Raw genomic sequence first — 15288 nt, forward strand, 5'->3', positions numbered from 1 at the left:
GTAACGAAGTTTTCAATTCTTCACGACAGGAAGCAAAAAGAAATGGGAAGAGATGAAAGTTGAGTGGGTGGTATTTCTTTTTTGTGTTTTCCCCTTTTTGTCCAATGCCTTTTCTGAATTGTTGTTTTGCTACAATGATTCCTGGCAATATTTTTCAGAATCAGTTTTGAAAATGACGTTCTTGGCTTTGCCTTACTTGCATTATCTTGCACCTGGATCTTTTTTTATCAATTTCCCTCTTAAGTAATCAATTCAACTCGCTCTTATCATTTATCTGTTTCTTTTTTTTTGTTCAATTAATAAATATAATAAAAAAAATTAATACAGGATTGAACGAACAAAGATATATCCTGCAAGCTGCTGCCACAGAGAATTGAATTTTATCTAAATATTATTTCACACTTTTAATGTAAAAACAGCGTGTGTAACAAATATATATATATTGCAAAAAGATAATGAAAATTAGTTAAAGGACAATAGGATAAGTTAATGGAATAGAGTGTTGGAGGTGATGCAAGTGCCAGAAGATTGACATCTCATGAACGGTGCCTCCATTTGGGAGGTGGCTTAGCCTGCCAAAACATTGATCAATCAGTGTTAGCCACCAAGGAGATGGAATATTGGTAGCCTCCAAAATATAAGTTTCAAAAAAAAAAAAAAAAAAAAAAAAAAAAACAAAAAACCCTTCACATTTCACTTTTTAGGTTATAATACGACAAATCTTAAACAAACGTCACAACACAACACGAGTGCCCTTCGCATTAGATTCCTTTTTAGCCTTTGACACTTATTTGGGCCGGAATTTAGATTGTCTAATTGTGTTTGGGCTCAAATTTATACTTTTCTAGTTTGAGTTTAAAATTAATTGGGTCGATGGCTTCAAGCATTTCAAGTTTTGTTTGGGCTGAATATAAATGGTATACGTGTCAATTCCTGGGGAGAAAAAAATAGTACCAAGTTATAACAGCTTTTTTTTTTTTTTTTTTTTTTTTAAAGTTAATTAATTATTAATTTGGTGTATTGGCGTTTTGAACTCTGAAAGTAGGCCAGTATTTTTTTTCTTATTGATGATTACAACTTTACAATAATAGACCGTAATATTGAGAGATTAAAAAAAAAGTTGGATTTTAAATTATAAAGGAACGAATTATTTTATATAATATTAAATAAGTAGGAAGATTGATTGAAGTTTAGAACTTGTAAGGTGTTGTTTGGTATTAATGAGTTATATAAATTTTATGAAACTTATTTGAAATTTCATATATTGCTTCTAATTTTATAGAATTGGGATCGGTTGAGGGTCGTTGGCCTGCACAGGTACTACTATGGCCAAGTAACTAATCTCTTGACTCTTAGAGCTTGAAATTTTAAAAATTAGTTTGAGCACATGGCATCTTATTCATTCATCTCCCATATGTAAATGGTGGGAGAAAATATTCAAAGTCAATATCTACAAAACAACGTAAAAAATCCTTCATTTCTTTGACCTACGTCGGAAAATTCATTCATATAACGAACACTCATTCCACGAGATAGAACTACTTTCAATGTCTCCTTCTGATCCTCTGGTTCCCATTCTAAAGCAAAGAAAAAAAAAAACCCAGTAGCATGAACACACAAGAAATATATATATTTCTATATTTTCTTCCGCTGCAGTTAAAATTCATGGGTCCGTACACTCATAAACTTATAAGCAGGAGTGAGTGACCACTTGAACGTAACAAATCAAAACTCATTTTCTACCCTTTATAACTAAGCATGGTATTATTAAGGAGAAGCAAACAAAACCCAAAACTAATTATCTAAAAGCTGCTAGCTGCAGCAAGCAGAAACAAAATTCCAAAGAGAAATATATATATCATAGATTGATTAGTGACCAATCCCGCTATGACTGGGGCCAGCATATGCTAGAGATACGTGGCCAATCCCTCTCCTACTAGGACCCGAATAAGCTTTAGCGATCCTGAATGAATTGGTTGAAGTAGGAGGAAGCCGATGGCTGAGAGGCCGAGAACTCTCCACTTGCACTGAAAATGATGAGAGAACAACAAGGTAGGTAATAACAATGAAGCTGAGTGAAAATACAATATGACGAGTATGTTTCATTGTCGCTTGTTTGCGGTGCAACTTAATTTTGTTCAAAAGAAAGGGTGTTTTGATGGGTATATATAGGAGAAGAACCGACGCGTGACAATGGATATGCGCTTTTGACTTTCTAAGGGAACCGATATCTTGGAATGCTATGGTCTGTGGATTAAAGGGAACAGGGCTGGAAAGAGATTTGCTTTTTTAACTTAATGGTAATTAAACCAAGATAGATCGATTCATCTAAAAGTGATTTGTCTCTTACTTACATGTTTATTAAGCTTACTTTTTCCTCGTAATTTTGAGTTTCATTCATTGTTTATCCTTTTTTTAATAAAAAAAAGGTATTTTTATAGAGAAAAAAAATGCTTTGTTTATTTTTTATATTTACGTCTAGTTGGTTTGAATCTAAAACATTTTACTTCTGCAAATAAGACAATCAAATCACATGTAGTTAACTTTTTCTATAATTATTTTATTATCTTGTAATAAAAATAAAAGAAATTAATAGGCTCGAAATAGATTTTTATGGCACCAAAAATATTTAATATTTAACTATAGTTCAAATAAAAAAAGATCTATTTGTTCAAGTATTAGGATAGAGCATTGCTCTTTGTGAGATCACAACATGACATCTGCCCCAAAAAAACCTTGCATTTCCTTTCTATTTGTTAATAAAATACCTTGAATTATCTTTGGCCGAACACTATTGACATCTGAAAGTCTAAAGGGTAAAAATCCTTTCCACCAGGGAATGAGATTCATGACCATGACAACTTCCCAACAAAGCAAATATCATATCTATTGGAGAATATATAATTAAGATTTAAGCATATTTTGAATATTGTTTTACTGCAAGTTGAAGCTTTAAATTCTAATAATCTTAATTATAACTTAATATATATATTTATATATATAAAAGATCTTATCCGTATATAGATATATAATATTTCTGTTGTGTAGTATCTGTTCATATAACTTTTAAACAAGAGGATCACGATTAAAACAATAATACTCGCAGAATTTCATTTATACCAAATTCATTCACAATTGCAAAGCAGATTTCCGTTGAAAAAATCGTAAACTACTAATTTTCTGTATCTAGTCCGTGAATGATATGTCAACGCCGTGCACAAGTTCCAGCTTAATAGGAAACCTGTCAAACTGGCAAGTCCCGGTTTAGTCGGCGCTTGCCTGACAATCTCTGATGAAAAATATTGGCGGAATGATTGTCTGTTTACAGACCTCAAAATGAGAATTAAATTCTAATTATCTGTTTAATTTTTCTTTTGTGGGCGCATGATTCGCGAGGTCAAAACATGGGATTTTGTTATTACACAACCTGATGTCTCACGAGGAGTATGTATGGTTATAGACTACATGAAAATCATTTGGTTTGGTAGTAAGATACAAAGGAAGCTGGCGTGCTGCTGTTTCTTATTGCTTAACTTACACGTGCAATGTGTTAAGTATTTTAAATACAAATTGTATGTGCAATTCCACAAAATAAATGCATTATACATACTAGTTGGGTTGGATTAAATTATTATTATTATTATTATTATTATTATTATTATTATTATTATGAAAGTAATCAAAGCCCAAAAACAAAATAGAATAATAAAAGTGTGAAAGTAAAATAGGCTGATTCAAATTTTACAAATTACGTGTTGTTAAAATTCTGGTAAAAAATGCAATTTAATTAATGTATAGATAAAAATGGAAAAACACAGAAGGGACTACCAAAACACAAGACACAATGTCACATGTGAATAACTTGTTCCAAATAAAATTCACATTTGTGCATAATAAACACGCTTGTGTTGTTTATTTTCTTTATTTATATAATTGCAGTAATTGAACTCATATTATTATTATTATTATTATTATTATTATTATTATTATTATTATGGTCAACTTTTTCGCACTCAACTAATATCCATTTATTTTGATTTAAGTTCAAATATATATGCAGAAACTAGAAATTTATTTTTAAGAAATTAAAAAAAAAAAAAACCCACTTACCTACTATTGCAAACCGTTAAAATCAATTCAAGATAATTAATATTAATTTTTAAGGTAAAAAAATAATTTTTTTAATCCAACTTGAAATTTATATTTATACATATATATAGCAAGCCGGTTTGCTTGCAGAACGAGTGAAAACAGTCTCCGAGTTTGCGACGTGAAAAGTGCATGCGTGTGTATACCTGGCTTTGGGTTTCAAAAGAATTTTGAAATTCTCTTTTTATCTGTATCGTATTTATTATATATGGCATTTATTATGACGACTGAAGTGAAGAGCATGTGTATTGAAAAGGAACGTTGAAAATACTGAGTTCGCATGCTCCTTCCTTTGACAATTACTACTTCAATCTCTCATGTCAAAAGTTTCTAATTGGGACAGCTAACGCCTGACCTCAATTTCGCAGTTAAACCATGACCCGGCCAGCTGCTTATCTCTAGCTAGCTATTCTCTTTTACTTTTTCTTCTTCAGCCAACGCATGGCTACTCCTATCCCATCCCCCACCACCATACCCCACACAACCACCGTCTTGCAGTCGGAGAGAGGAAAGCAGTTTAAAAAAAACGACCTTTGCAGTATAAAAAGCCAACTGAAATACACACGTGGCATTACTATAAATGTGACGGTTATTCTTTTCTGTTACAGAAAAAGAAAGAGGACACCGCCTCGTAATACAGATGGAGACACACGCTTTTCTTAGATCGGAAACCGTGTGTGAAACCATGCAAATTACTCACACATCTAAGAATTTCTATTTCTTGAAATATTACTATACAAGAGAGCACAGAGTATATGCAAAAAGTCAAATTTTAGATTTTCAACGTAAAACCCGAATGGCTAATATAGCTAACATGTATATACAAATTGCAAATTTTGTCTCACAAGACAAAAGAAAAGAAGAAAAATGAGTGAAGCATGCCAAGTCAAATAATCTTGCAAGGGGTCCCACTTTCAACAAAACCCTTCACCGTCCTTCAATACTGCCTGTATATATATCACACCACCATTGCAGTACCCATCACCTAGCTACCTCTTGACAAGTTAATTTAATATATTTGCCCTTTGTGAGAGAAAACTATATACTTCTATTATTCTTATTATTAACTAAACAGATCCATTCCGAATTAATTGAGATGTCAATGATGAAAGTGAGATCATCATCACCAACATCAATGAAGCCTCTTTCTTTTGTTTTAGTCCCATTAATGATTTTGGTATTATTATGTTCGGAGATGAGTGTTGTCCATTGCAGAGCTCTTCGTTCAACAACCAATAATAATAATAATAATAGAACTGGAGATTGCCAACAGCAACAAAAAGATGGAGTTGCTTCCTTTGTTGTTTCTTCTAACAATTCCAGCAGCAGCAGCAGTGACAGTGGCAGTGGCGATTCTGTTAGAAGCCTGATGTTTCAATTAGCTTCTGGGCCTAGCAAAAAAGGCCCCGGCCACTAAGATTATTCTTTTTATTTTTTTTCTTTTTCATCTTGTATAATGTTTATTTGAGACAGCATTTAATCTCTTCTTGTTTGTTTTTGTTTTTTTCCTTCCTTTAGTGAGGATAGATTTCGTAGATATAGATTGATGCATACATGTAATTCGTTGTTAATCCCAGTGAAAATGATATTAGTGACACAATTTGGTTAACTAATTATATTGACCGATCCCTTTTGCATATTTACTGATGAAATGTTTGAGCATGGAATGATGTACTGGAAATTGAGAACATTGCCTGAGAAAAATTAATAAAACCAGGTAGACGAAGACGAAGACCCTCTCTTTTGTGATAGAGTAATACAAGCAATTAAAGCAAAGTCAAAGAAAGATCATGAGGATGGAGACACATATTCTATATCGCCGCTAAACTTTGACTAGTTTTAGTATTATATTATATGTAGAGAGAGAGCTAAACTGCGCTTATTGTTCTTTCTCTATTTACTTATATGCATCTACAAGATGATGCATGATGACATATGCGTTTTGAGCCCATGCTTTGTCGTTTGCAGCTGTTCTTAACCCAGCTAGCATATATAGATATGAGTTTGGATTCTCATATTGCAATAACACCAGTTATGGTAAGAATTTCTGTTGCCAATGTAAGGTAAAATCACAGGAGTCGTTTTACTTGGAGAGATAATGTCATAATTTTAGAAATGCATCACGTAATTAATATTGGAACCATATTTTAAATTTTAGAGATGATTTCTTTTGTTAATGTGTTGTAAGATAGTTGATGAGAATATTTCCAACCTAATTACTGCCTAGTGCCCACTAATGATGAGCACAACACCTGCATTTTAATTTGTCAATTCAGTTATTTCAGTTAATCAATGCGATTCCGTTTATGATTTTAGATAATTTCAATTTTGGGTTTGATTATAAAGAACTAATAAATTAATTATACATAAATATTAAATCAAACCAACCAAATCAATTAAACTAATTAAATCATTTTGTTTGATTCAATTTAATTTGATTCTGTACATAGTTTTGTTTTTTAAAATTTGTATGTATTTCTGTATTTGAGCGAGTATAATATTCAATTAAAAATTAAAATTTTTTCAACAGTCATAGTTTTGATATTCTAAATCTGATTTTACAGATAAAAAGTTCGCCTAAAATGCTATTCAAGGTGCATGTTAACCTACGGCAAACAAATCGAGACACAATCACAGACGTATAAAACTACTGTCGGATCTTTGCGCGCAAGTCGCAATTTTAGATGATAAAGGCTGCAAGTAGAGACTTTTTTTTTTCTTAATGTTTTTTCTTTTGTTCGTTTCAGATTTTCAAATCGTACACTTTTATACTATTGGTCAAACATCGACTAATTTATCTAACCTCTCTCTCTCTCTCTCTCTCTATATATATATATATATTTTTTTTTTTTCTTCTGAAATTAATCTCAAAGAAAAATAAAATATTACGTTAGCATAGAAAAGTGAATAATTGAAATAAATGGGAAACTCATTCAAGCAGCAATGAATTGAGACAGAAAGTTTGTGGTCACACAGACATGAAACGAAAAGTCAAACCCAAGGAGGAGTTAGAAACATTGGTGGCATTCAAGTTTGACTTTCTCGAGACATCACAGGATTAAGATTTCCCTCTCCGACCTCAGCTTCCCTCAGTCCGTCCACAAGACAATATTTGAAAAACAAGTTAAAGTGAATTTCCTATTTCTTATTGCAATAATTTGAAAAACATTTACAATAGCTTCCCTTGCTATTTGTCGACTGACTCTCTCAATAAAATATTATTTTTTTATTTTTTATTTTTTAAATTAATTAATTCTGTCCTGAGTAAGTGAGAACATTTTCATACATACACAAAATGTACATATGCTTGTGGTGTGCAATTGGTCGATGAACATAAATTCATTTCTAGACTTTATCTTTTCGTGGTGCCTCAAACTTTTCTAAAAACTTACTGTCACTGAATTTATCAACTGCGTTAAAATTGTACCTCTTGCCTTGCTGGCACAAGAACATGTATACAAACTCGATAGAGCAAGTGAACAAGCTGAAAATAGCTTGTGTCCGAAACTCTTATTCCCCTTTTTATCTGTCATCATCTCTTTTCTGAAACAAAAGTCCGTTACCAATATCTCAATCACCAGCAAATACCAACAGTTCCTAAACCAAGGGACAAAGAGGTGACATCCAGCAATAGAAAATCATTCCACTGCTCATTGCCTTCACCTCTCAAAAAGATTGGAAAGTAGCACCGTAGCATCATAAGCAACGGCTTCATCTTGGTTAATATTATTTAGCAGAGCTCGTTGTAAAAGAATAAAAAATTTTGAACTGAACTGTTTCTAATTATCTCAGAAATTATCGTTTAACCAGAGTGTAAATCCATCTATGTTTGCTATGGCAATACTTTTGATTTGATCATGGGGATCAAGAAAATTATGAAGACAAGATCAAAGAAAGATAACTACAGAAAAAATAAGTGAAGATTACCTAGCGGATATAATCCTACTGCTGGTTTTCTTGTTGGGTTGAGACCAATTAACTGCGATTGAACCTGAAATATCGCTAAGCAATAGACACCCTTTTGTAATACATAAGGAGAGAATGTAATCTGAGATATCCAAACCAAAACCTCATATAACATTTTTCTTTTCTTAAATAGAAATGACACAAACTCCTGATCCCTGAATACAGAAATAAGAAAGGGGAAAAAAGTGATCCGATAATTACCAACAGGCTCAAATTTTTGTGCTCAACAATCTATTCCTTAATGGGCTCAAATTTGCTTCCAACATCAGCCATTTTAACTACAAAATTATGTTTCAGAGAGAGAGGGAGAGGGACAAAAATTGATTCGAGGTAATACTAGGCATGCTATTAGTTTTGTTTTCTTGGCTTTTCATATGCAATTCATTGAACACTTGATAATACAAAATGCAACTGCATACGGACAAAAAAGAGTTTAAGCATACATTAGCGAAAGCAATAGAGTCTCATAAGAAAATTTTGGCGACAGATTTTGAAACAAAAGCAGGGGAATCCAAATTCAGATGTGTCTAGGAGGAGATATTTAGATGTTCAAAAATGAGAATCTTTGAAGAAGAGCTTCTGTGTTTTTGTCTGCGTGAGAACAATCACTAATGTTGAGGCAAGAAACCCCAAACTGGGCAAAAAACTTGGAGATGCAGAGCAAGAGACGAGCATGGTGAAGAAGGGAATGTAAGTGCAAGTAGAGGAAGGGTGGAAAGTAATAATGGAGAAAGTTACAGCAATTAGTGAACAGGAATCAACGTAGCAAAATTACCAACCAGTTGTCATATGTAATTTGCCACGTCACCATGAGTGTACTTCAAGCGTTAGTTTCAGTCCTGAGAGAAACACAAGAGATCCCTGAAAATTTTGAAGTGTCACAATTTCTCTATTAAAGTTCAGAAGTTAAATATTTCTCTTAAAGTTCAGAAGTTAATATAAATTATTTGTTTGGCCTGCGTAACAATGATAAAGATCTCAATACTTGCAAACAGTTGATGGTTATATCAATGCCTGAAAGCATCATCCTTGTTCATACTCGAGCCTTCCACCCAAATGTTTATTAAAAGGATACTTCTTTTTTCTTTTTTTTTTAACAAGTTCTAAAGGACAAACAGTTGTTTTGAGTCTTTTGACAATAATAATAATTATAATAATAATGGTGGTGGTGGTGGTGGTGGTTACTGCAATCAAAACATTAGCAAGATGACTACAGCAAACAAACAAATTAATGATCAACTTTACAGATATCGAGCACTTCAACGATGCAACGCAACTTGCAGTCAAAATTCTTTTTGAATCAACAAATGCAGTACAAGCCATTTTTTTTCCTCAATTCAGTTTATATTGATTCATCCAAATGAGCCTCAATGTGCATTATGCTCAGGCCAAAAGCCCTAAAATTACACAGAGGACGAGCAGAATGCACCAAATAAGTTTGTTATTGAGAGAGATTGCAGTTTTGGAAAAATACATATCAGATGACATCAATATTACTGAAAATTCAACATGATATCCGTTATATTTGTTTCACTCTGAAAAAAGAAATCCTTCAGATGAATCAACCTTGAATTCTTATAACTTCCCATCAATCTCAGGCCAGAGATAAAAATCCTTCCCTGAGTCCCTGGAATTCTGTCAAGGCCGATCCCATCCCAGCCTTAACGAGTCTAATTTACGCAACCCAAAGATGTCTGAAAACTAAAACTCCTACAAAGAATCTGTATAGAACCACCAGACAAAAAATCAATAAAGCACAGTGTACTTGTCAAAAAAAACAAAGAACACGTTAAACTGAAGCATTTTGCCCCCATCATCAAGCAGAATCTAGCCGTAAGTAGATACGGAATTGTTATTTGACAATCACACACTCAAGGATCACGGATATATAACTTGCGAACCAAAATATAATTTATAAAACAAAAGAGATCCAATAACCAAAGTACAATCAGATATTATGTCAATAATGCATCAAGAAATACTTTAGCCTTGCCATGAGACCAGAACATCAACGTTATGCTTGAAAATAGGAAATTATTGGTCAAGAAAAAGATTTTTTCACACGTTACAAATTCTAAACATGTTACCAGAACTTTACTTCCAGATAAATACAACAAATGACAGGTTTTCTATGGGGAGGAGGGAAAAAGGACAGAGAAAAGTTGCTATCATACTGAGGAGACTACAACTCAGAATTCATCTGGATGGCTTCCATTACCATTACAGCTACAAGACTCGTGACAGTCTAAAAACTGTCAGTGTTCAGAACACAGAAGGGTTTTCTTTTCTAAGTAGGGGGCACTGAATTATCATGTTGAAGTTATCCACTGAATTATCCAAGCTTGAAAAAGGAACTTAGATGTGAGTTCAACCACAATAACAAAATGAGATGTTGGAAATAAGAACGCATCATTAATGAATATTCATGTACTTCAATGTTAAAATTCCAATTGATGCATTCCAAAAACTCAAAATATTAAGTTTGTGTCATACGATGCCTAAAATGAGAGAGAATGATCAACTTATTTCCCATCTAAGCAATAGCTTAAAAGCATCACCAAATACAAGAGACATCATTTCAACTGGCTGAAAAATTAGATGTTAAATTTATAAGCATAACAGGGCACAAAATAAGGTCACTTTGAAAAAATTGCTGTAATCTCATCAAACTGAAAAACAAAAGCTTAACGTGAAAGAAGTTTTAGTTAGGCATCAACTTATGGTTACACAACACCTATTACACAAGCCAAACACAAAAAATAATGAGACCGAGTGATTTAAATTGTGGGTAGTTGAGCTTTAGTGAGAAAATCATTGTTTTGATCAATACAATAACATTATATGTTGAACCCAAGAAAATTAACACAAAAAAAGGTATCACCGTCCATACCAGTATTATCCTATTTAACTCTCTAATTGAGAAATTTTTTTTAATGCCGACTGGGAAAAGTTTGAGTACGACATTTTGATGCTGACAAGGAAAAATGTAAGTAAAAGGGCTAGGTAGAAGGGTTGCTCAGTAGAATGCAATTAGCCTGTAGAATTAACAAATTGAAGTGTCATCACATGCACTGTGATCATATGACAGTCACAAGAACAATTTCCTTCACTTAACACGATGGTAGCTAAGCTAATCCGTACAGTGTTGAAACAATTATTAAGAGTGCTGAAAAAGGGAATGATCAAAACAACAGGAACAGACATTAGAGGAGGTACAGAGTCAGATCTATGTTTCAGTGCTGCAATCATGAATGTTACAGATTAGATGAAGAAAATGAAGTAAAATCATAGATTAGAGGGAAGAAAATATATACATAAATATTTGAGCAGACATTTTTTTATAAAATAAAGTCATTCTCCTTGTACTACTTGATGCAAGCATATTGCTTTTATACATTTTCACATTATGAATTTGATCAACCTAAACATAGCATACTGAGAAGAAACTTCAATTTTAACTATTAATCTCCTAGTATTTCATAAGAGAGTGGGGTCAGCTTAAATTCATCTATACTTCCCATAAGGATTTTAGAAGAGCAGTGGGAGAACCTGCCCTATCACCCGTTGCACACCCATGGGTTTACAACAAAGTCACAAAAAAGAAAAAAAAAATGCACAATACCAAATTGTTGATAACAAATGCTTAGGCTCAATTACCATGGTTCCAGTAGTTCCTTTCATCCATTTTACTACTTATTCAATAACTCAAGTTCTCTGCCACATTCAACAGCTCACTTTAATTAGAGAGACATAATCACTATCAAAACATATTATAATGCCCGATTTCAAAATCACTCAAGCAATTTAGACCTGGATGATCAACATAAAGGAGAGAACAATCAAGAAGAACTATTGCAGAAAACACCAATAGCCCAAGTTAAACGAATTCTAAAAGAAACCCATACATATATACATGTGGCTAAGATGTTAATGTGTTTGCACAAGATGAGCATTCTTGTAAGACCCAGAAGAGAAGGATTAAAAACACAGGTATTAACTCATCAAACAGACATGACAACCGAAAAAAGAAAAAAGTTCAATACTATAAGATTCAGAAACTAGAAACAAATCCTAGAATCTAAATAGTAGTGTAACAAGAAACTATTATCATATAATAATCAGAGAAATCCATAATTTAGTACAAACAGATCTCAAGATAATAAACACAAAAAAAAAAAAAAAAAAAAAAAAAAAAAAACCTAAAACATACCAATATGAAGCTAGAAAACCCTAATATGCTCAGGCCTCATTCTCAACGGCACTCGAAATTTCCTCGGTGGATGCCTCCACTGGCACCACATCAGGATTCGGCGTATCCGACACACCATTATTGGCAGCGGGGTCCGACCTGGGCCGAGCTTTGACGGTATCTAGCATGCGCTTGCTTATCTCCTTGGAGTAGAGCTGGAGGATCTCAAGGCCATCATCCTCGGCGGAAGTAGCGCTATTAGCCACACCAAAGGCCTCTTCCTCAATTCGTCGGGCAGCAACCTCCGCCTCATCATGGGGAATCAATCCATAGCGCTTGGAGAGAACTGACGGAGTAGATAAAGTCTCGATTAGACGCGTGATGACGGCATCTCGAGTGCGCTGCGTCGGCGGCCAAATGCTCAGCGAAATACCGCTGTTGCTCAGCTTCTTTGGCTCTTGTTGCTGTGGCTGTGATTCCACTGGAGCCGAGTCCTTTTCCTGTGACGGTGGCACTGTGGTTGTGGTACTGTTGTCGGAATCGGTCATTTTCGAGAAGAACTTCGTCTAGATTTGGAAAGAAGTTTTGTGCGTTTAAAAAGGGGTGTGAAGTGCGTAAATGAAAGGAGCGGCACTGTGGGGTCAATTTGCGGGTGAGTTAAAATGACCGGTTACCTTAGATCTGACGTCCACTGGTTTGTGTTAGAACGGTAAATTCTTTACGTTTCGCTTTTTCTTGGATTTTTTTTTTCCCTCGAGAAAATTACCAATATTAATAATAAGTCTCTAATACTTACATTAAACGAATATTATTTTCATTTTCGAATACGATTATTTTTAAGTTTCTGTTTTTCATTGATACTTTTTATTATAGTGATTTGGTTTTTAGTCAAAATATATAATCATAACCCACATTGGGTGGTTTCACATCTATAAAGCAAATATTTCTAATCAAATTAGCAAATCTCTGGCAGAGACAAACTGGAAAAACAGCTTTAATCAAGTTCCCAACGCATCACTTCTCCAAAAAAGATCAAACAACATCAAAAAACTGGAAAACCAACTATAAGACAACTAATTTAGATAACAATGATTAAATACAAACAGTAATTACAGTTCATGGAGGATATTAATCATAGACTCACGTGCTCTGCACATGGCTTCCAAAGGTTTTGATTTCGGCATAGTATCTCCTGTTCCTGGACACATATCTATTTGCTCCTCACTGGGCCTTTCCCACTCAAAGCATTGAATTAATGAGGCCAAGGTTAAGCTCATTACTCTATTTGCAAGAGGGGCTCCAGGGCAAGCCCTTCTTCCCAGCCCAAATGGAATCAGTTTATATTTATGTGCATCTTTATCTAAACCTTCAAATCTCTCAGGCCTGAATTTTGTTGGGTCATTCCATACTGTTGGATCACTGTGAATAGCCCAAGCATTTACCAGCAACATTGTGCCTCGCGGTACATAGTATCCTCCGATGAAGCAGTCATCGGACGATTCATGTGGCGTCACAAGTGGTGCTACTGGGTACAGTCGTTGTGTCTCGTTTATTATGCTCTGCAGGTATGGCAACTTGGGAAAATCGTCTTCCCCTACCAATCTTTCTTGACCAATAATTTTGTCTAACTCAGCTCTGGCCTTCTTTAAAACCTCAGGATGGTTAAGAAGAAGCGACATTGCCCACTCCACTGCTACTGCTGATCCAGTTCCCCCAAGTAGCATAACCTACATGAAATTTTGACATGGTAATCAGAGTGTTTTGTTCTTTTGATATCAATAGTGTTTTGTTCTTTTGTTTAATCTGAGTATAAATCACTGCTTAATCAGAGGATTGTTAATTTAACTTGTCAGCTAATTAAGATGGCATACCAGTATAAAGCCTTTGATGATTTCATCGGAATAGCTCTCAGGTTCAGATTCTTGTAAAGATAGCATTTTACCGATCATTGTCTTAGGCCGTCCTTGTTCTTGTGAGGAAGAATTATTATTCTTTCGATGCTCATCAATCAAACTTTGGCAAAATTCATCCAAATTTTTCTGCAATCTGAGCAGCCTTTTCTCTATCCTTCGGAAATCAACCCACCGTAGGAATGGCAAAAAATCCCCTAGATTTAATGTTGCACTTGCTCCACCTCCACTCACTTCAGCAGTCTGCTTCAAAATATCGCCAAAGCGTTTAGCCACCTCCAAATTTTCCACCTCTGTTCCAAAGTATCTCTCCCCAGATATCATCCTCGATATAATATTAAAAGACAGGCCCGATAACCTCGATTTCATCTCTACCTTCGTGAAACCTGTTTGCGAATTTGCAAATAAGCTTTTAAGCAAGATTCTAACTTCATCCTGTCTAATGCTGTCGAAATTGTTAAGCCTATTTGTTGAGAAAATTTGAACCGAAGCAATACGACGGAGGTTTCGCCAGTGGTCGCCATAAGGGGAAGTACCTAGAGTGGTGTAATCACACCCTAGATATTTGAAAGCGGAAAGGTGAGGCCTATTGGCAAACAGAAGGTCGTTTTTATGGAAGCAGTCTTCAAGTAAATTTGGGGATGATACAACGACAATATTACGGGAACCAAATGAGAGGGATACGATTGGACCATACTGATCTGTTATGTTCTGTAACGTTCTGTGGAGAGGTTCTTTCATGAGATGAAGATGGCCAATTATGGGAATTGCAGGTGGCCTTGGAGGGATTTTTTTGTGCTGTGTTTGTTTGAGTGAAAAGAGCTTGGAAAGAAGAAAGATTAAGGAAAAGGTAGAAAGGAAATAAAACCATATCTCATTCATTCTGATATCTGTTTTATGATTCTGTGAAGCAGAACGAGAGCAGAAGTTTTGTTTTTATAACAAAGCTAAGTAACTGTAGATCAGTCTTCCTGTCTGAGTTGCTTTTGACAAGCGTGAGGTGTGAGTGTAACTTCAATTTTGGGGAGGCGCACAAATTTTGACTTGAATTTAGCAAACGCACGCACTTGTATG

General features: G+C 34.4%; 2 protein-coding genes across 2 annotated transcripts; both read right to left on the reverse strand.

Annotated features, from left to right (window-relative positions):
* Nucleotides 1-9539: 9539 nt before the first annotated feature.
* On the reverse strand, nucleotides 9540-12924 carry LOC105630898 (MFP1 attachment factor 1). The gene is made up of 2 exons (XM_012212885.4): nucleotides 12326-12924; nucleotides 9540-9836 (listed from the first exon to the last, which is right to left on the reverse strand). The coding sequence occupies exon 1, from the start codon at nucleotides 12850-12852 to the stop codon at nucleotides 12355-12357; it is 498 nt and encodes a 165-aa protein (XP_012068275.1). The 5' UTR covers nucleotides 12853-12924; the 3' UTR covers nucleotides 9540-9836; nucleotides 12326-12354.
* Nucleotides 12925-13297: 373 nt separating this feature from the next.
* On the reverse strand, nucleotides 13298-15249 carry LOC105630894 (cytochrome P450 81Q32). The gene is made up of 2 exons (XM_012212882.4): nucleotides 14176-15249; nucleotides 13298-14031 (listed from the first exon to the last, which is right to left on the reverse strand). Exons 1-2 carry the CDS (start codon nucleotides 15094-15096, stop codon nucleotides 13414-13416), a joined length of 1539 nt encoding a protein of 512 aa, XP_012068272.1. The 5' UTR covers nucleotides 15097-15249; the 3' UTR covers nucleotides 13298-13413.
* Nucleotides 15250-15288: the final 39 nt, after the last annotated feature.

This window comes from Jatropha curcas, chromosome 9, assembly GCF_041381405.1.
Source record: "Jatropha curcas cultivar XTBG-Jc1 chromosome 9, XTBG_Jcur_1.0, whole genome shotgun sequence".
NCBI classification, from domain to species: Eukaryota; Viridiplantae; Streptophyta; class Magnoliopsida; order Malpighiales; family Euphorbiaceae; genus Jatropha; species Jatropha curcas.